General features: G+C 45.9%; 2 protein-coding genes across 2 annotated transcripts; both read right to left on the reverse strand.

Moving 5' to 3' along the window:
- Positions 1-3000: 3000 nt before the first annotated feature.
- On the reverse strand, positions 3001-4095 carry LOC100734146 (keratin-associated protein 4-12-like). Its single transcript, XM_063249719.1, has one exon. The coding sequence runs from the start codon at positions 4056-4058 to the stop codon at positions 3303-3305; it is 756 nt and encodes a 251-aa protein (XP_063105789.1). The 5' UTR covers positions 4059-4095; the 3' UTR covers positions 3001-3302.
- A 12034-nt stretch (positions 4096-16129) lies between these two features.
- LOC100717773 (keratin-associated protein 4-4-like) lies at positions 16130-17120 on the reverse strand. The gene has a single exon (XM_003460655.2). It carries the CDS (start codon positions 17069-17071, stop codon positions 16421-16423), a length of 651 nt encoding a protein of 216 aa, XP_003460703.1. The 5' UTR covers positions 17072-17120; the 3' UTR covers positions 16130-16420.
- Between the last annotated feature and the right edge of the window lie 5315 nt (positions 17121-22435).

The raw sequence follows: 22435 nt of genomic DNA on the forward strand, positions 1-22435 counted from the left end.
TCTATTGGAAGACAAATTGGGTAGAAACTTGAAGACATAGGGGTAGGTAGAGAATTCATGAACAGGATTCAAACCGCACGGGTAACACTTCCCAGAGTCAATAATTGGGATCACCTCTTATTAAAAAGTTTCTGCACGTCAAAAGAAATCTCCAGCTTAGTGAAAAGAAAACCCACAAACTGGGAAAAATCTTAGTGAACTGCCCCTCAGACAAAGGACTTCTGTCTAAAATATATAAAGAATTTTAAAAAATCAGACCCCCAAAATTCAAAGACCCAATCCAACAATGGGCATCTGAGATGAATAAACAATTTTCAGATGAAGAAATACAAATGGCAAATAAATATATGAAAAAATGTTCATCATCATTAGTCATTAGAGAAACACAAATTAAAACCACACTGAGATTCCATCTCACTCCTGAAAGAATGGCCAAGATCAAGAAAACCACCAACAACAAATGCTGGAGAGGCTGTGGGGAAAAAAGAACTCTCCTACATGGTTGGTGGGAGTGTGGACTAGTGTAACCATTGTGGAGGTCAGTCTGGAGATTTCTCAGAAAGCTGGGACTGGAAGCCACATTTGACGCAGCTATTCTAGGCATATTCCCAGAAGAATTGAAAGCATCATACCACAGTGATATATGTGCACCCATGTTTATAGCAGCACAATTTGTAATAGCCAGATCGTGGAAACAACCTAAGTGTCCATCAACTGAGGAATGGATACAAAAAAAGTTGTGGTATTTTTATACAATGGAGTACTACTCAGCTTTAAAGAATGATCACATTGAGATGTTTATAAGTAAATGGACTCAGCTTGAGACCATACTCATAAGTGAAATAAATCAAACTCACATGTATAAATACCGAATAGTTTCCCTAGTGTAAGAAATGATAAGAATACGGAAAAGTATGTGGCAATCATGATTCCCAATCATATTGGTTTGAAGCCATATAATGTTTTCACTCATTAATTGCAATGGTTTTAACCTGGGTTGTTCGATTTTAGTATCTGTGATAGTATGAATAGCTATTTTGAAGAAAACAACACAACATAAAAGCTAGAGCTGATTTAATATCATCTTGTTTTGAAGTCCCATCAAGCTGTTGTACATCTGTTTCCACTGGTTTTAACATGTTGTGTCTTACTATATTTTACTATATGCGATAGTATAAACAAAATTTTTCATAGGTAAAGAGATAATATAGAAACCGTTGTTCATTTTCTGTTAGCTGGTTCTAAATACCCTGTAATTCTTTCATTCTCTTGCATGGCTTCACACTGTCTTGATATGCTTGATGCTGTAGTATACAAAGTTATACTCAAATAATTCAAGGAAAGAGGCACTATGGTGACTACTATTATGTTAGATTATCTGGTGGTGAAACACAATGATGCTTAAATTGTTTGGTTCTGACCTGTGTTGTTCTGTTACAATGTCCTTTTTTATCTCAACCACCCCCCCTCCTTTTTAAATTAATCTGTTTTTTATTTTTTTAATTAAGTGAAAACTACATTAAAAATAGCAGTTTATATTATAGTAACTTTTTTGTTTTCCTATTAACCTGATTTGAACCCCAGTATTGTTCTCCCCATTTTGTTCTGTCTGATTTTACTATTTCTATTTTGTTTGATAGTATCAAGTTTGAGGGTATAGGCAACCACTTTGAAGGCAATAAGATTTACTATGATGCCCATTTTGACTATTGTCTTCTTTTGAAGAACTGTAAGGTCTCCAGTGTAGGTTTTATTGGTCTTGTTCTGTACTGTTTTGATCAATTCTATTATACCTGATGATATAGGCAACCTATTTTAAAAATTGCAAGAGGCACAATGGTACCCACTTTTCATCAACTGGTATTCTATTTTTGCATCATGTACTATGCCCATCCTTCTGTTCTAACTGACACTCTATTGTTTAGTCACGTTTGGTTTTAGTCTCTTCAAAAAATAGTAATAAGAACTGTAGGAGTAATAAAAAAGTGTAATTGTTATTGTAAAAAAGAGAGGAAAGGAAGGTGGTCTAAGGGATATAACTGCATGTATGTTTGAGTGTGTAGGATGGAAAACCATATTACTGAACTTTTGTTGGATCATTGAATGAAACTGTCTGCAATCTCACTTTATGACAGTCCATTTTATATGCTTTAGTTTTATAATTTGGGCAACTGTTTCTAAGATGACAATATGTAACCTTAATTAGTGATTTCTTACTGTATATTTTTTTCTTGAAATTCTGTATTACTTGTACACTTCTACAGCTTTGTTTTTTTATTTCCTTTCTTTTTTCTGTTTAAATAAAAAAAAAAAGGAAAGAAAAGAATGGCCGATGGCATGTTGTTCACTGCTCCACAGATCCAGGGGTCCCAGCAATAGAGAATTCAAGAGAAGTAAAAAGCCAGCCAAAGTCAGAAACTTGGAAAGAAGCAGGAGATTCACTCATTCCTTGGTCAGAGCATATCCAGGTCCACCAAGATGGGGAACACGGGTGTCTCAGGAAGAGCACCCTCAGCCAAAACCCCACACCCCAGAGTTGGAGAGAAAATGATATACTGGAAAGGATCAAAGGAACTGATGTAGGGAACCTGGGAGAGGATGGAGGGCAGCCCAGGCACTCAGGTAAAGTGACAGAGAGTGGCACATCCTGGGAGGCAGCGGCAGGGCACATCCCACCAAGGACCTCTACCAGACTACAGTGCCACCTTGTGTCCCTCAATGCCCCACCCCCTGTCCCCACCAGCACCAGCAAACCTTTCCTCAAGGGAGGCCAGAGAGAGCCCTTGCTTCCCACCTCCCTGGCCCAGAGTGAGCTCTGCTCCCAGAGCTTTGCTCTCCTGCCCAGGACCCGCCCCTCCCCCAGGACACATCCTCAGCCAGGAGCCTGCAGGTTCTGAAAAGCTCCTTCCTGTCTGAGGACTTCCTGTCAGGGGCTCTGCTGAGACTGATGCATGCCTAAGGACAAAGATTCAAGAAGGAAAAACAAGGAGACCTGATGCCTTTATAAAGGTATGCCTGCAAAATCCACCTTTATTTAAGAGGTGAGCATAGTTCCAGGTGAGAAAATGGGGCACAGAACAGATATTTCCGTGGGGATTCCAGAGCATTTGACAGAGTTTAGAGAAAAAATTAAATGGGTGCTCATTTGAGAGAGTAACGAGGTGGGGTATTCACATATGGAGGCCAAAAGGAATCCCAGGTGGAGCTGAGGTTTCATAATTCCCCTCTCATAACTCAGCTGCCCAGCGGTCTACACCAGGGCTGACTAGTGATGAAGGACCCAAGCAGGCAGGGCAGTACCATCAGCAGCATGAGGCACTAGAGCAGCTGGGGCGGCAGCAGCTAGAGATGCAGCACTGGGGCCTGCAGCAGCTGGACACACAGCAGCTGGGGCGGCAACAGCTGGAGATGCAGCACTGAGGCCTGCAGCAGCTGGAGATACAGCAGGAAGGTCTGCAGCAGGTTGTTCTGCAGCAGGTGGTCTCACAGCAGCTGGGACGGCAACAGCTGGAGATGCAGCAGCTAGGGCGGCAGCAGCAGGGCTGGCAGCACTGAGGCCTGCAACAGCTGGAGATGCAGCAGGTGGGCTGGCAGCACTGGGGCCTGCAGCAACTGGACACACAGCAGCTGGGGCGGCAACAGCTGGAGATGCAGCACTGAGGCCTGCAGCAGCTGGAGATACAGCAGGAAGGTCTGCAGCAGGTTGTTCTGCAGCAGGTGGTCTCACAGCAGCTGGGACGGCAACAGCTGGAGATGCAGCAGCTAGGGCGGCAGCAGCTGGGCTGGCAGCACTGAGGCCTGCAACAGCTGGAGATGCAGCAGGTGGGCTGGCAGCACTGGGGCCTGCAGCAACTAGAGATACAGCAGCTGGGGCGGCAGCAGCTGGGCCTGCAGCAGCTAGAGATGCAGCAGCTGGGCCTGCAGCAGCTGGAGATGCAGCAGCTGGGCCTGCAGCAGGTGGTCCTGCAGCAGGTGGTCTGGAAACACCTGGGCTGGCAGCAGCTCTCCTGGCCACAGCCCTGCTCAGAGCAGATGGAGCCACAACAGGAGTTGACCATGGTGTCGGGACTACAGTTCTGGGTGGTTTGCGAGGTGGAGGTGTCTGAGGAGTGGAAACTTCCCTGCCCTTGGACCCTTTTATACCCTGCTAAGTGCTTGCTGTCATTATTAGCGCCCTATTTCCTTGTAATTGCTACTGTTAGTAAACAGGCAATTACTTAATTAGGTAAGTGTGTCTCCCTGGTGAAATGTCCTGGTAGTTGCAGTGGATCATATGCCTTCCTCATTGTAAATGGATGAACATCATTCTTCCTTATCAACTTTGTGTTTTCTTTCTTGCTTCTCTTAGAGTTTGCTGGCACAATAAAGGAGCAGTTATAAGAAAAAGTAAAAGTAGCCGTTTTATTTCAAGGATGTGGAAAGGAACCCACAGCCAGCAAGGATTTGGCTTTCTGCTCTGCTGGATATGGGGGTGTGGTGCATATGTCACCTCTGACCGGATGTGGTGTTTGGGGCTGGCATTGATGTCATGCAAGGAGCTGATTGGAATTCTCTTCACGTGCACAGAGAAAGGAAGGAGGAAGTTGTTTTTTGGGAGGTGGAGAAAGTGGCCCTCAGGGTAAGCATCCCCGATTTGGCCTTCCACTATGTTGGACTACCGCCATAATGTCCTGTAATTTTCTCTAGGGAAAAACTCTTTCATTCTCATCTTTTTATTGTTAGGAAAAGGGGGAAGAATCCCTTTTATTACTTCCTGTTGAACAGGTGTGTCATGTTGGGGTTTATGAGGGTTTCCAGGATGATGGTTGATGCCCATGCAGAAGCTAGTACCTGCTGTTTCTGCCAGGACTACTTTATCCTTGGTGAATGCTCATATCCTAGATTGGAGAAATAAAGAGACAAGGTGCTATGAGGAGGCAGGCCACTGTCATATTTTAAGAACCTCGGAGAGGTGCAAGGAAAAGTGCCCTTGATCCAAATGTGTGGTTCCATCAGGGCCTTAGGGAGGAATAACCTTCAACACAAGATAGAGTTGGAAAGGATGGAGTTAAGAGAGGTGATTGTTCCCCATCTGAGGGGGAAAAGTAAAAGTACAGGTCAGACCTGTCCTTGGTCCAGGGCTGGAGCTGGAGAGAATGGGAAGCATGAGAAAGGTAAGGCCTGGCAGGTGAATCATGTTTGGGAAATTGTAGCGCAGGTGTGGGAGCACCATGGCTGTGTCACTGTAAGTTGGAGGAGATCCTAGACCCAGTGGGGTCTCTTAAAACGGATTAGGAACCAAATAGTACAACAAAACATGACCTCGCCTGAAAGTTGTGGCTGTGGCACCTCGGTGAGGCAAAGATGATGGAAAGTAGGAGATGTGATGACCACTCAGGATGTTTAGAGTCAGGGCAGGTAGGACTAGGAGGGCACTGCTGTGCTTGAGTGATGTGGAGTCAGCATGGCAGCCCAGTGACCCTGACAACCATTGGAGTTCTGAGGAAGACCAGCTTTGGGCCACTCCACTTTGGCTGCAGTCCTGTTGAAGGATCTGAGAAATAAAGGCTGGACCATTATCTGACTGGAGAAGCTGAGGTAGACCAGACCTTGAGATGATTTCCTGTAACACGACTTTAGTAACTACATCAGGAGTATCCCTGGTTGTGCAAAAGGCTTCTATCCATCCTGATAAAGCACAAACAAAGGTAAGAAAATATTTGAAACTTTTGTGGCAGGGCATGTGTGTAAAATCTATCTACCAGTCTTGACTAAGGATGTGTCCATGAAATTGATGAGTAGTAAAGGAGAGGGGTGGTTTGAGTCTCTGAGGAGAGGTTCTAATATAGATATGGCATGTGTAATTTGTTGACACCTGAGGGTGTCTGGGTCAGTCTGCATAAAAACTGAGGAATCTGGACAATCAGGGTGTAGAGGACATGCTTTTACAAAAGCGTTTTTAAGGACTTTGAAGCAAGTGGAGGATGGAGCGATATGAGAAAACGCAGTACAAGGGTTTGGCACAATGGGGTGCGCTGGGGTAATACCATCAGAGCTTACCCTAAGGTCTTGTAGGACCCATTAGGCTAGAGTACCGGAAGAATGAGAGTATTGTAGAACAAATGGATAGGTTTAAGAAAAACATTGTGTAAAAGATGCTCGATTACAGGCTTAAGTCCCCTTAAATGTTTAAGAGCTACAGGATATTGGGGAACGCAAGGAAAAACTGAAGGAATGCAAGGAAAAACTGAGGGATCACTGAGTCGAATTAAAACAGGCATGGCATGGGTATTGCAGGTGTGTTTGGAGGTGTTTCCAACTATGGGATGGACCAGAGAAGAAGGGAGGGGAGGGGGTGGCTTTGCAGTGCACTGTGAGGGTGCCTGGAGGACTAGAGGTGTGGGGAGGGAGAAGGTAAAGGAGAAGTTAAGCCTTTGGAGAAGGTCCCTACCTAGATGGGGTGCAGGACATGCTGGAGTTACTAGAAAGCTATGGGTAAAGAAGACAGTTTGGAACCTGCATAGAATGGGCCCTATCTGCAGGGCCTGTGTAGTTTGGCTGTCAACACTTACTGCAGTGACTGAGGACTTAATACAAGGGCCTGAAAACTCAGGAAGAACACTGTATGTGAGCTCTATATCCACAAGGACAGACAGTGTTCTACCTGAGAACTCCAGTGGACTTGGGGCTCTGAGGATTCCTTCATGGGGCCTGTAGGCCCTGAGCCCCATCAATCTTCAGCAGCAACTACATCAGTCAGTGATGAATCCATTGGTGACAAAAGCTGCTGTGAAGGCAAGGATTTAGAGGATGGCTTACCAGCTCTCTGGAGGCGATGACAGTCACGCTTCCAATGGCCCTTGACATTGCAGAAAAGGCATACTCTTCAACATCCTTTCTCCTCTTACTTGACGCATGGTCCAGAAGGGACTCAGGCAGCTCTTCCTTGTTTGGGTTTACCTGTCTCAGAGCTCCAAGAGACACTGCTGAAAGATCAGATTGCTTTTTCCTTTTGAATTTATCTCTGTTTTCGAAAACTCGAAAAGTTATATTAAGAAGTTCTGCCTGTGGGGATTGAGGGCCAAGTTTATTCTTTTGTATTAGGATCTGGCCCCCGGCAGGAGGTATCTATCTTCTCCTAGGTCACAAGACCTCCCGTCCTCTGTGCTGGCTCCTTGGAGGCCCTACCCCTGTCTGATTTCCTATAACATTTTTAACTGACTCAGCTGCTGTAGTATTTTTCCTCTGAAGAAGTAACCCAAACTGCCATGAGGGGTAATGGATGATGACCGATCTGGCTTCATCAGGCTGAAGGGGTTGAAGCTGTTGCACGGCAGTCAGGGACACTCTGCAGAGCTTCTAACCCAGTGGCCCTCAGTGGACAGCAGCGATTTTCATCTTTGGTAGGTGTACAGCCTTAAGTCTTGAGGAGACAAACACAAAGAATCAATTAAGTGTGAAGTAGGGAAATATTAGAATCCACAGGGTATCTATGAGTATAATTTTAGTAATGGCTTCCCATAAGGAGGATAAGGATAAGGTCCAGGGAATTTTAGAAACTCACATGTCATTGATTGGTCATACATGTATTTATTTTTTACAATTGTTTAAGTACCTCTGTGTTGTTAGAAGGTTTCCTGCCATTTTATTTTGGAGGATGGCCTGTTTTATTAATTTTACCTTTTTTATTTAGGAGAGAGATTAGCTGCAGTGTCATTTAAGGCCAGTTGAGTATAGTTAATGATGGCCTCAATATACATCATATAATCTTTTTCTAGATAATATCTTGTGGATCCCAATAAAAGGAATCTAAAAAGAATTTAGTATACTTGTTATTGATTTTATCTGTATGATACCTTCGATTTGGGCACATATCAGGTAACAACAAACTTTAATCAAAGCATGTATAATTAAATTATATAGAAAAAAGCATGTATAATTAAATCATGAGCAGAAGGGCTGACAGTTAAGTTTAGAAAATGTTTTTAGGTTATAGAAATTGTCACTCATTGGCTCTCACGTCCTTGTGTGATGGACATTACATAAATTTTTGTTTAAAAATTATCATTTGACTGATGACCTCATGTTGATTTGACTTTAATTTCTTGGCTGGAGCACAAGAAAAAGGCAGATTCTGGATCTGAAAGAAAATATGTATCATCATAAACAATCCCAGTTTTACATTTGAAGGCATGAATATAAAATCAGATCAGCAACAAGGAATTGTCTTAGTCATACGAACTTTAGTTGGGGTGTCTCCTGCAAGGCTATGGAGATTACTGGGGCCTCTGCTTGATGAACAAGAACTGGTTGAAGTTACCAGGTGGCCACTTTCTTATTCATCAATAGAAGTCCCGTCCAGTGTCTTCTCACCCCCGAGGGATTTTGTTTAACCAGGTTTAGCAACATTTTGACCAGCTGGCAACTGAGGTAGAAGCATGCTTTTAAATCTATAAGACAAATAAACCTGGGTTTAATTATTTGAAAATGCCAAAGAAAAAGGAAAAATGATTGTTGAGCTCAAATAAAAAAGAACAGCTGTTTTGAGAGCAAACACATGGACAAACATGGGCAGACAATCTGTACAGTATAAACAGACTGGACAAACACACAACAGATACACAAACTGACAAACATCTTACAAAATTGGAGTGCACTCAAGTATAGTTGGCCAACTTAAACTATAGTAAATATATCAGTGTGAAGCTTTTTGTATGTTAATTAATAGAGATCTCTTGAAATAAGAAGAGCAGAAAAGGAAGCTATATTGTGGTTACTCTGAGGTCAGTTGGCAAAGGGAAAAAGGAAGATGAATACGAACTAGTCCCTCAGGACCAGCCTATTAATGCCATGGGACTAGGGACTGAAGCCAAGAGGGCTCTGGAGTGGGAGGTATAGATAGATGGCCACCGAGCTGCCAACCACCCAGCAGGCATCTGTGGGTGATCAACACCAGGCACTTACTGGGTGATCAACCACAAAATGGACACTCGATACCACACAAAAGGGAAGCACAACATGGTGACTGGTCAGCATGAGACAAACAAGAAGATGGCTGCTGTCAGTTCCATGGTGAGGGAGCCCAAATGGCAAGTGCTCATTATGTGACCTGCAACTAGATGGCTGCTGCTGGTCTGATGACGAGGGACTGTAAAATGATGACTATTTACCCTGTGGCTGTTATAAGATGGCGGCGCACTGTCACCTGGCGGAGAACCACAAGACGGTGAATGTCCTCCATGTGACCTGCAGCAAGATGGCTGCTGAAGGCCATGTGATATGGAATGACAAGATGGCGGTCAAATACCATGTGGCCTGCTCTGCGGCTGAAATGCGTGAGACCTAATATAGTGAGGTTGTGGGTAAAATGGCCATGCAAGAGAAGAGGACAAAGAAGAAGAGTCATCTGATAGAATACACGGCTCAGGTAGAGGAGACTGAGAAATGTGAGCCTGGGGAGAGGAACTAAGGAAAGGATTAGAGGCCACTGGGAGTGAGAAAGGCGGAGAGGACAGCACAGGGGGCACAGAAAGATGAGGGATTTGGTCTTGGAGATACAGGGGAGTAGCTGTAAAGTCAGGAGCCACCTCATCTAAGGGGTCTAGGGGGACAGAGCAAGCCAGGAGTGCTTGGGCCACCACACAGGACAGAGAGAGAGAGGGACACGTCCTCAAGGGAGAAAAGGCCTGAAAATGAGGGGTTTCTGCCAACATGGTGCCACTATGACAAAAGTATAAACAAAAGATCAGCTTTGTGCTTTTTATAGCCTTATTGAGGCCAAGGACACCAAGTTTATGAAGCAGGCACCTTAGAGGTATGTTTTTGGGGGCACAACAATTGGTCCCCAAGACTGAATTAAACGTGAACCAAAAGAATAACTTTACCTTGAGATGTAAGAGCTTTAGCTCTCTCAAGGAACTTGGCAGCTGTCCGGGTCACACCTATCAAAACTCGTCTTCACCTGTTTTGACAGTGTGACACAAGGTCTGGACTCCCGTTCTCCTCAGCCATCACCAAAAGTGCAGGGAGGGGTCCCAGAGAACAAGAGGGTAACAGATCTACCTTGGGCTTCCTGTCCAAAGAACGCGAAAACTGCCATCTTTGTCCAGAGATTGCAGTGGATAGCTTTTCTGACACAAGCTGTGGATTTTAGGAACAAAAACAGAAAACTCCAGAGGACAGCTCACCCATGATGAGTGAGGAGATTCAGTGATGCATTTGGATTAGTGGGGGCAAATAAATGGGTCCCAGAAGAGGGAAAGCTGGTTTCTAGGCAGGGGAGCTTGAGCTGGGAGTGATGCCCAGGAGCTAACGCTCTGCCATCGGAGTCACAGCACCAAAATGTTAAGAGTTTTCTGGTGAAATAAAGGAGCAGAATATAAGAAAAGGAAAGATGGCCTTTTTATTTAAGGGATATGGAGAGAGGCCCACACACAGCCAGGGTTTGGCTTTACCTATTGCCCGGATATGGGGATGTGGGTTGATGGGACCTCTGACTGGATGTGGTCTTGGGGCAGGCACTGATAATGCTCCAGGAGCTCATTTGGAATTTTGTTCGCCTGCACAGGGAAAGGAAGGAGAAAGTTGTAATTGGAGAAGAAGGAGGAAGTGGCCGACAGAATAAGCATGCCACATTTGGCCTTCCACCATGTTGAACTACCACCATAATGTCCTGTAATTTATTCTAGGGCAAAACTTTCTACTTCTTCTTCTCCAAAGACAGCTGTCACTTGGACTCTGCTCTTGGTACCATATTATTCTTCAGTCTCAGTTTGCATAAAACCTGGTTTGCTCCTATGAGCAGCATTGACTGTCATACACCCATGATTCTTTCTCGGGACAGAGAAGATTGAAAATTCATCATAGTCTAAAAACTATTTTATGATCAATCTTGTTGACAAAGCAGATTTGCCTGTGAAACACAGACTCTGGCCACAAGGAAGAGGCTACTAGAACATATCGGCTCGCCACTGTGGACCATGAGTTCTCCTCTCTGGACGAGATTTGCAGAAGTCTTACATGTTTCTTGGCTCCAAGGGGGATATATACTCTCTCGTGCATCATGAACCAAGTTGATGATCAGATTTCTCCAAATTCAGGTTGCATACGCACACACATAAAGAAACCAAGAAAAATCAGGCAGAAAATGAAGAGGTGTAGATAAGAAACCTGTAGAGCAAATTCATCAGCTTCGCTTGGCATGCTAGCACACACCTGTAATCCTAGCACTCGGGAGGCTGAGGCATGAGGATTATTGTGAGCTCAAGACTAGCCTGGGCTACAAATTGAGCTCAACGTCAGCCTGAACTGCATAGAGACCTTGTCTCAAAAGGACAAAAGAAAAAGGCAACCATTTACACTGGTTGATATAGGAAATGAAATAAGAAGTTCAAAAGTGGCTTCCTGCCACGGGTGGGAGTGGTCATTATAACCTAAGGAGCTGCCTGGCCATCCCAAGTCTGCTCTGAGTCTAGAAACAAGAAGGGTCTCTATGGTGACACTCTTAAATGTCTTCAATACATGTATTTATTTTACATTTTTTAAGAGCAGAATATATTTCTTGACAGAAAGAAAGCTTCTGTCTGAGAGAGAGACAGAAGGGGTTCCTAGTGGGTTGACAAAGATTCTGTCTTTTCTCAGGAATTTACAGAGCAAAATCTTGAGATGAGGCAGGTTTGTGGTAGTGAAAACATGGCAGGCATGAGATGGGACAGAACTGGGGCCAACCAATAGAATTGCTAGTGTAATTACTCAGGCATAATTGATTAAATCAGGATCCAATGGAGAGGCGAGTCACATTGCAAGCAGGCATGCATACACAGCAGGGTTGTTATTGGTTAGGGGTTGGGTTAGTGGCTCCTTCTGGCTTCTTCAAGGTGATGGAGACCCATCTAGAGAATCAGTCCCTGATGTTTATACTTGGGATGGGGTTGCATTTTTTTGCTCTTTTGCCCTGAGGTCTGGCCCAGGGCAGGAGGTATCTGTTTCCTCCAGGGTTACAAGGCATCTGGTTCTCTTGCACTGACTCCTTGCACGGTGCAGCCCTGTTTCCCTGTTTAGAATATTTCTGTCTAACTCAGGTGCCAGGAACATTCCGTCTTCTGTAGAAGTGCCCCGATCTGCCATGAGGGACAAGTGTGCTTTTTCTGGAGCAAAAATTACATTTTCCACACATTTCTGTCAGGTACAGAGTCTCCCTTTCCATCTTGCAGGTCTCAGTCTGCACCCTAACAGGGGAGCAGGAGTCAGTGGTGCCTCCAGTCTCAGGCTTAATTCTTTCCACCATTCTGATCACCAGCTGAACTGGTGGAACCTGCATGGAATTTCCCCCTAGGATAACAGGGACCCTAACCACTGAATTTGGTGTGGTTCCCCACCAGTTCATTTCAAGAACACAATCAGGATAGGATTGAGGTTGGCACACTGAAACGTCACTGTGTTTGGCCATTGTGGGGAGCTGCTGTTTTGGTGGGGGGAACCCTAAATTCTTTATTCTTCCCCTTCCTCTTCACCTCCTTTGAAAAAGTTGCCAGCATCTATTCATGTATTTATTAAAAGTTCTTATCGTGTGTCTTATTATGAACACTTTAACAACCTGGCTAATCGACCAGCACAGCATGTAAAGCACACGGTCCATAAAGCTGTATGAAGATCACTTTCTCTGTTATCCTGTATTGTCTTTCATTTATTTTGCACTTTCCTTGCACAGATGTTGGATTCCTCATCTAGGAGAAAACATGCAGCATTTGACTTGTGCGTCTGTTTTACCTCACTTAATGTCATGACCTCCAGGTGCAGGCATTTCCCACAAGTGACTCCCATTCACCCTTCATTATGGCAGAACAGTATTCAAATGACTCCCTTTCATCCTTAAGGACAGAGTAGTACTCCACTGAATATACGTACCACATTTGTGTATCCATTCATGTACTGATGGACACTTAGGCTGTTTCCAAACTCAGTGATTATGAACTGTGCTGCTATAAACACGGATATTTCTGTAGCACTGTAATGCTGACATTGTAACTCTTTGAGGAAAACAACTAGTGGTCAAGTGGAATTCCTCCTTTTAGGTGTTTAAAGAATCTCCATAGTGGTTTCCAAAAAATGATCAAGAGAGTCCCATTCTCATTACAGCTTCTCCATCATTTGTTATTGTTTGATTTCTTGAGGATGGTCATCCTTTGTGGAATAAAATAGAACCTCAGTGGGGTTTTTTATGTATGCATATATGCCCATAAGTAATTCTTTATTTGCTTATTTATTTCTTTTTTGAGGCAGGTCCTGCTATGTAGCCCAGGCTGCCCTTGAACTCAAGGCAATCCTCCCGCTTCAGGCTCCTTGAGGTCTGTGATTACAGACATGGGCCAGCACACCTACCTCTCACTGTTGTTTAATTTAATTTTTCAAATGGCCAGTGACATTCAACACTTTTTGTGTACAGTATTTATTGATCCTTCACCCTTCATCTGCTCTGTTTAACTGGGTCTTTAAATTCGGGATGGGTCTAGTGGCGTTTTAGTTGTTTATACATTCATTTGTCTGAGGAATAGCTGGAAAAATATTATCTCATTCTGGAGGTTGACTCTTCACTCTGTTTCTAGTTTCCTGTGCTGTGCAGAAAGGTTTTAATCGGATGGGCTCCATTTGCTCATCCTTGGTGCTATTTCTTGTACAACCAGGGTTCTGCTCAGAAAGCCATCCCCAACACCTGTGTCTTCAGGACTTTTACCTTTTTGTCTTCCAGCAGCTTAAATGCTGCTCTTTAATATTTGGATCTCTGAGCCCAGTTGAGTGCAGTTGAGTGCGCAGTGAGACCTGTGGGCCCAGACACGCTCTGTGGCGCTGGAGAGCCAGTTTGCCCAGCACCACTTCCCAGCCGGGTTTCCTCCAGCAAAGTATTTGCCCCTGTGTCAGAGGTGAGGAAGCTGAGCAGGTGTGCAGGTGGTCCGGCCTCCTGGCTTCTACTTTACCGACCTCTGAGCCTGGTGGTTCTGACCAGGACCGTGTTGGATTCGGTTTTTAATCGCTGTAGCTTTTAGTGTAACTTGGAGTCCAGGACCGTGCGCTTCCTGCCTGGCCCTTGCTGCTCAGAATCGCTTTCACTACTCTGTGTCTCTTCGGGTTCCATGGGATCTCAGGATCACTTTCTCTAGTTCCCTGGGAAACTGCTTTGCTTTTTCCACTGTGGGTGTACAGGTGTGTGGGTCCATTGTGGAAATAGCTGCCAGCGCCTTTTGTACCCCAGCCAAGGTGGCAGCTTGAGGATGATGCCCTCTTAGGAAGAAGCTGGGTTCGTCAGGACGCCACATAAACCTGAAATCAAAGACCATGACATCAGACTGAGTACCTCGGTTCAGATCCATGGATACAAAAAGCTAAGGCCCCAACAGAAGAGCCGTCTCTGTCACTGAGACCCCACTGGGGAGCCTTGTGGTGCCTCCACATGGCCTTTTTTAGTCTCTGTGGACATAGGGATCCAAAGGCAAGGAGAATCCAAAGACCATGTGAAAGGAAGCCTTGGTCTACAATGCACAACTCATAGCTTAGTCAATGAAGACATAAGGAAAGAAAGGACTTGGTTCACCAATGCCTGGATTAAACTGAGGAAGAAGAGCTTTGGGACACCCTGAACAAGAGGGACAGTGCATGGAGCACTCAGGAGAGCTTCGGGTAGGTATTCCTGGCATTTGCAGTCCATTTTAACTAGGGATCGGTGAGGACAACAGCTCCAATCCAATAAGAACATGGTGAAGAGAGGCTCAGAACTGTCCAGATAACACTTAGGAGACCACCAGGAAAGTTGCCAAATCACCACAGTGCCAGTCCCAAGGCCCCCAGGACAGCTTTCTCTAGTAATTAGAACTAACCACATGGAGGGAGGTCAATAGAAGAAACAGGAGGAAAGGATACTGCCAGATCCCTTTTACACTCAGGGTCCCTATGCGGAAGCTGCTGGGGTGCCCAATCCAGATGGGACACAGTGTAGCTGCCCTGCTCTACTGGTGACTGTCCTCAGCTATCAGCGCTGCTTCCCATGGAGCTGCCGCTCTGACTGCATCCTCTTCTCCTGCCCATGGTGGACTGCAGCACGACGTAACTGAGCAGGAGCTCGCACTTCAGCCTCCTCGCCCCTGGGACACGCAGGTCTGAGACCCCACGCTCTGGGACTCCCGGCGTTCCATGAGATAGAAGGTACGGAGCATGCACAGTGTCTCTGCTTCTCTTCAGGCTGGGAGTCCTAGATTTCACCTGGTCAAGTTTCTTTATAAATCTTTCCTGCAAGAGTCCCTTTTAATGTTTTGTTTGTATTTTACCCAGCTAGGCACACAGATCTTAGCAAAGCACAACCAGACACACGGCTTCCCGCACACACAGATGAGTGCAATGTCTGCTGAATACAGCCTGCCTTAAGTCGAGAATGGCCCAGGTATTTTTCACTATTCCTCCGATCCAGGAGTGTCAGGATACAGCATTCAAGATAAGCCACTAAAAACAACCCTGCCAAAGTCAGAAACTTGGAAAGCAGGAGATTCAATCCTTTCTTGGACAGTAAACCCAAGATCAGGATCCAACCTGAGAACTAGGCACACTGCATGATAGGCTATCAAGAGCCACCGAAAAGGGGACAGTGGGTGTCTCAGGAAGAGCGCCATGGGCTGCAGCCCCACACCCAGGGTTGGAGAGAAATTGATTCACTCAGAAAAGGATCAAAGGAAGTGCTGTGGGGAACGTGGGAGATGATGGAGGGCACAGGAACTCAGGTAAAATGACAGAGACTGGCATGTCCTTGGAAGCAGCGTCAGGGCACATCCCTCCAGGGGCCACTGCCAGACTGCAATCCACATTGGGTCCCTCCATGCCCAACTGCTGCCTCACTGCCACCCTTCACCCCTTCTCCAAGGGAGGCCAGCGAGAGGCCTCGTTTCCCACCTCCCTGGCCCAGAGTGAGCTCTGCTCCCAGAGCTTTGCTCTCCTGCCCAGAGTCTGCTCCTCCACCAGGGCACATCCTCAGCCAGGAGCCTGCAGGTGCTGAAAACCTCCTTCCTGTCTGAGGATGAGGAGTGTGGAGGGCTGCAGGGGCTCTGCTGAGAATGATGGGTGCCTAAGGACAATGATTCAAGAAGGAAAAACAAGTAGGCAGGATGCCTTTATGCAGGTTGTTTGAAAACTTCAAGTTTATTTAAGAGGTTAGGATAGTTCCAGGTGAGAAAATGGGGGAGAAAACAGATATTTCCATAGGGATCCCAGAGTATTTGACAGAGTTTAAACAGGTATACATTTGTGAGCCCATAACGGGGTGGAGGGTCAACATGTGGAGGCCAAAAGCAATCCCAGGTGGAGCTGAGGTTTCATAATCCCCCCCTCATAACTCAGCTGCCCAGCGGTCTACACCAGGGCTGACTAGTGATGAAGCACCCTAGCAGGCAGGGCCATGCTCTCAGCAGCACGAGGCGCTAGAGCAGCTGGGTTGGCAGCAGCTAGAGATGCAGCACTGGGGCCTGCAGCAGCTGGACACACAGCAGCTAGGGCGGCAGCAGCTAGAGATGCAGCAGGTGGGCTGGCAGCACTGGGGCCTACAGCAGCTGGAGATGCAGCAGGAAGGTCTGCAACATGTGTTCCTGCAGCAGGTGGTCTCACAACAGGTGGGCTGGCAGCAGCTGGAGATGCAGCAACTGGGGCGGCAGCAGCAGGGCTGGCAGCACTGAGGCCTGCAGCAGCTGGAGATGCAGCAGATGGGCCTGCAGCAGCAGGGCTGGCAGCACTGGGGCCTGCAGCAGCTGGAGATGCAGCAGCTGGGCCTGCAGCACTGGGGCCTGCAGCAGCTGGAGATGCAGCAGCTGGGCCTGCAGCACTGGGGCCTGCAGCAGCTGGAGATGCAGCAGCTGGGCCTGCAGCAGCTGGGCTGGCAGCACACAGACTGGCAGCACTGGGGTCTGCAGCAGCTGGGCACACAGCAGCTAGGCTGGCAGCAGGTGGTCCTGCAGCAGGTGGTCTGGAAACACCTGGGCTGGCAGCAGGTGGGCTGGCAGCAGCTCTCCTGGCCACAGCCCTGCTCAGAGCAGAGGGAGCCACAACAGGAGTTGACCATGGTGTTGTCGGGCCTGAGGTTCTGGGTGGTTTGTGAGGTGGAGGTCTGTGAGGAGTGGAAGCCTCCCTGCCATGGGCCTCTTTTATACCCGGCTAAGTGCTTCCTGTCATTATTAGGGCCCTCTTCCCTTGTAGATGTTTGTGTTAAAAAGTAGGCAATTACCTAATTAGGTGAGTGTGTTTCCCTGTGGAAGTGTCCCTGGCAGACACAATGCATCATTCCCTTTCCTGATTGTTGGATGGATCAACATCATTCTTCCTTAATAACTTGTGGTTTTCTTTCTTGCTCCTTTTAGAGTTTTCTGGCACAGTTCAGGAGCAGAATATAAGAAATAGTAAAAGTAGCCTTTGTATTTAAAAGACATGGAGAGAAGCCCATAACCAGCAAGGGTTTGCCTTTCTACACTCCGCGATACAAGGGTGTGGGTTATATGTCACCTCTGATCGGATGTGATGCTTGGGGTAGGCATTGATGTCATGCAAGGAGCTGATTGGAATTTTCTTTGCATGCACAAAGAAAGGAAGGAGGAAGTTATCATCGGGGAAGAAGGAGGAAGTGGCCATCAGGGTCAGCATCCCCAATTTGGCCTTCCACCATGTTGAACTATCAGCATAATGTCCTGAATTTATTCTAGGGCAAATTTATTCTAGGGCAAAACTAATTTATTTCCATCTTTTTATTGTTAGGAAAAGGGTGAAGACTCTCTTTTATTTCTTCCTCCTGAACAGGGCTGTCATGTTGGGTCTGGGGGTCGAGAGAATGACACTTGATGCCCACATAAAAGCTGGTACCAGGTGTTTCAGCTGGGATAACATTCACATCCTAGATTGGAGAAATGAAGAGACAAGGTGCATGAGGTGTATGAGGAGGCTGGCCACCTTCTAGTTAAAGGACCAAAGGGAGGTATCAGGAAAGGTGCCCTGGATCCAAATATGTGGTTCCATCAGGGCCTTAGAGAGGAAGAGCCTGAAACACAGCATGGAGTTGGGAGGGCTGGAGGTGATTGTTCCCCATCTGAAAGGGTAAAGGTAAAAGTGTAGGTAGGGCCTGTCTGTGGTCCAGGGCTCTAGCTGGAGAGACTGGAAGCAGTAGAAAGGTAAGGCCTGACAGGTGGATCATGTCTGGGAGATTGTAGAGCAGGGGCGGGGAGGGCCGTGGCTGTGTCACTGTAAGTTGGAGGAGATCCTAGACCCAGTAGGGTCTCATGCAAGGGATTAGGAACCAAATAGGATAACAAAAAATGACCTCAACTGAAAGTTGTGGCTGTGGGGCCTTGGTAAGAAGAGATGGGTGGGAAATAGGAGATGTGATGACACTCAGGATGTTTAAAGTCAGGGCAGGTAGGGCTAGGAGGGCACTGCTGAGCTTGAGTGATTTGGAATCAGGATGGCAGCCCAGCAACCTTGATCACCATTGAAGTCCTTAGCAAGACCAGGTAGGGGCCACACCACCTTGGCTGCAGTCCTGTTGAGGGATCTGAGAAATAAAGCCTGAGCCATTACCTGAGGGATACACTCTGAGGTTGCCCAAACCTTGGGATGATTTCCTGTAACAGGACTTTAGTAACTACATCACAGTCTCCCTGGTGGTGGGAATGCTTCTATCCATCCTGATAAAGCACAGACAGAGGGAAGAAGATACTTGAATGTTATGTGACGGGGCATGAGTGTAAAATCTACCTGCCAGTCCTGACCAGGTGTCCATGAAATTGATTAGTAGGAAAGGAAGCGGGTGGTTTGAGTCTCTGAGGTGTGGTTCTAGGTGTGAGTAGAGACCTGGGGTGAGTAGAGACCTTGTTGAGACCTGGGGTGTCTGTTTCAGTCTACATAAACACCAGGAATCCTGATAATCAGGGTGTAGGGGGGATGGTAAAAAAAAGGCATCTTTTAGGTCTAGGACTATGAAGTGAGTGGTAGAGGGAGGGATAGGAGAAAGCATATTACAAGGGTTTGGAATCACTTGGGCGAATTGGGGTAACAGCCTCACTGAGGACCCTAAGGTCTTGTATTAGATGGTAGGACCCATCAGGCTCGAGTACTGGGAGAATGGGAGTACTGTAAGGTGAATGGGTAGGCTTAAGAAAACCATTGTTGTAAAGGTACTTAATTATAGGTTTAAGTCCCTTTAAATGTTTGAGACCTACAAGATACTGGGGAATGCAAGGAAAAATTGAGGGATCCCTGAGACGAATTAATACAGGCATGGCATGGTTATTTTTGATGGGGTTCGTGGTGTTCTAAATTATGGGATACACCAGAGAGGGGGAGAGGGGAAGGGATGGATTTGCATTGCACTGTGAGGGTAGCTGGAGGAGGAGAGCTGTGGGCTGGGAGAAGGTAAAGGAGAAGTTAAGCTTTTGGAGAAGCTCCTACCTAAAGGGGGTCAGGGACATGTTGGAATTGCTAGAAAGCTATGGGTAAAGGAGAGAGATTGGAATCTGCATGGAATGGGCCCTGTCCTCAGGAGCTGTGTAATTGGCCATCAACACCAATTACAGAGACTGAGGACTTAGTACAAGGGCCTGAAATCTCAGGAAGAATACATGAACTCTATGTTCACAAGTACAGAGAGTGTTTTACCTGAGACCCCCAGTTTTACCTGAGGCTTCCTTAATGGGGGCTGCGGGCATTAATCTTCAGCACCCAGTCCAAGTAGATCAGCCAGTGATGAATCCAGTGGTGAAAAAAATCTCCTGTGAGGCCAAGAAGTTAGAGGCTGGCTTATCTGCTCTCTAGAGCGAGGAGAGTTGCTCTTCCAATGGACCTTCTGATTGCAGAGAGGGCACTCTCTTGCCCACCGTCCTTTCTTGACACACTTGAAGCACGGTCCAGGAGAGGCTCAGGAAGCCCTGCCTTCTTTTGGTTTTCCTGTTTCAGAGCTCCAACAGCCACTGCTAAAGTTTGTTATTTTTTCTTTTGATTTTTATCTCTATTGATGAAAACCATATTAAGAAGGACTCCCTCTGGGGTGTGAGGGCTGAATTTAACCTTTTGTCTTGGGATCTGGCCCACAGTGGAAGGTATCTCTCTCCTCCATGGTCACAAAACCTCAGGTACTCTGTGATGGCTCTTTTTAGGCCCTAGCCCTGTCTGAGGGCCTATAATACTTTTGACTGACTAAGCTCCCTGTAGCATTTTTCCTGTTAAGAAGTAACCCAGTCTGCCATGAGGGTAATGGGCAGAGACCAATCTGACTTCTTCGGGCTGTAAAGGGTTGAAGTTGTCGAAATTCAGTCAGGGATACTCTGCAGAGATTTTAACTAGTAGCCTCAGCCGGAATTTTCATGTTGTGTGGGTGAACAGCTTTAAGTCTAGAGGAGACAAAGGTAAAGAATCAATGAAATATGCATGGGCCAAATAACAGAATCACAGGATAATTATGAGTATAGCCCTGCTAATGGCTTCCCATAAGGGTAAGGGAAAAGTCCAGGGAATTTTAGAAACTGACATGTCATTCATTTGTCATACACATATTTAGTTTTTACAATTCTATAATACCTCCTGTGTTGTTAGCATGTCTACTGCCATCTGATTTTGGAGGATAGCCTGTTTTATTAATTTTACCTTTTTTTATTTAGGAGAGAGCTCAGCTGCAGTGTCATTTAAGGCCAGTTGAATATAGCTAATTATGGCCCCAATATGCATCATATAACGATTTTCTGGAAAAGATCTGGTGGGTCCCAGTAAAAAGAATCTAAAAGGAATTTAGTATATTTGTTATTGTTTTTGTCAACATGATGCCTTGGAGTTTGGCATCTTTTAGGCAAGAACAAACTTTAATCAAAGCATGTATAATCAAAGCATAACCAGCAGGGCTGACAATTAAGTTTAGAAACTGCTTTTAGGTTATAGAAATTGTAACTCATTGGCTCTCAGGTCCTTTTGTGAGGGACATTACATAAATTTTTGCTTGAAAATTATTATTTGACTGATGACCTCATGTTGATTTGACTTTAATTTCTTGGCTGGAGCACAAGAAAAAGGCAGATTCTAGATCTAAAAGAAAATATGTGTCATCATACACAATCCCAATTTCACATTTGAAGGTGTCCTATGTAGGTGACTTAGTCATATGAACTTTAGTTGGGGTGTCTCCTATAAGGCTATCGAGACTATAGGGCCTCTGATTAATGAACAAGAACTGGTTGAAGTTACCAGGTGGCCACTTTCTTATTCATCAGTAGAAGTCCCGTCCAGTGTCTCCTCACCCCCAAGGGATTTTGTTTAACCAGTTTTAACAACATTTTGACCAGCTGGCAACTGAAGTGGAAGCATGCTTTTAAATCTATAAGCCAAATAAACCTGGAGGAAAATGCAAAAGAAAAAGGAAAAATGATTGTTGAGCTCAAATAAAAAGGAACAGCTGTTTTGAGAGCAAACACATGGACAAACATGGGCAGACAATCTGTACAGTATAAACAGACTGGACAAACACACAACAGATACACAAACTGACAAACATCTTACAAAATCAGAGTGCACTCAAATATAGTTGGCCCACTTGAACTATAGTAAATAGACCAGTGTGGACCTTTTTGTATGTTAATTAATAGAGATCCCTTGAAATAAGAAGAGCAGAAAAGGAACCTATGTTGTGGTTACTCTGAGGTCGGTTGGCAAAGGGAAAAAGGAAGATGAATACGAACTAGTCCCTCAGGACCAGCCTATTCCTGCAGTGGGACTAGGGACTGAGGCCAAGAGGGTTCTGGAGCTGGAAGTATAGATGGCCACCGAGCTTCCAACCACCCAGCAGGCATCTGTGGGCACTTACTGGGTGATCAACCACAAAATGGCCACTCACAACCATGTGAAAGGGAAGCATAAATGGTGACTGGTTACCATGAGACCCACAGCAAGATGGTTGCTGCCAGTTACATGGTGAGGGAGCACAAGATGGCCACTGCTCATCATGCGACCTGCAACAAGATGGATGCTGAAGACCATGTGATATGGGATCACAAAACGGTGGTCAAATACCACGTGCTAGGTGGCTGAAATGTGCGAGGCCTCGTGAGGTCTGTGAAGAAAATGGAGATGCTAGAGTAGGGGACAAAGAAGAAAGCCATCTAATGGAATAGATGGCTCACGTGGAGAAAGAAATCTGAGCCCAGGGAGACACTTGGGAAGGATTAGAGGCCACTTGGGGTGAGGAAGCGGGAGAGGACAGCACAGGGGGCACAGAAACCTCTGGCTGAGAAAGCTGTGGGATTTGGTCTGGGAGATACAGGAGAGGAGCCGTAGGACAGGAGCCACCTCATCTGAGGGGTCTGCGGGGACAGAGCAAGCCAGGAGTGCTTGGGCCACCACACAGGACAAAGCGAGAGAAGGACACGTCCTCAAGGGAAAAAAGGCCTGACAATGAGGG

The sequence above is a fragment of the Cavia porcellus genome, unplaced genomic scaffold (genome assembly GCF_034190915.1).
Source record: "Cavia porcellus strain 051 isolate PalLab524CR breed Dunkin Hartley unplaced genomic scaffold, mCavPor4.1 scaffold_6, whole genome shotgun sequence".
NCBI lineage: Eukaryota > Metazoa > Chordata > Mammalia > Rodentia > Caviidae > Cavia > Cavia porcellus.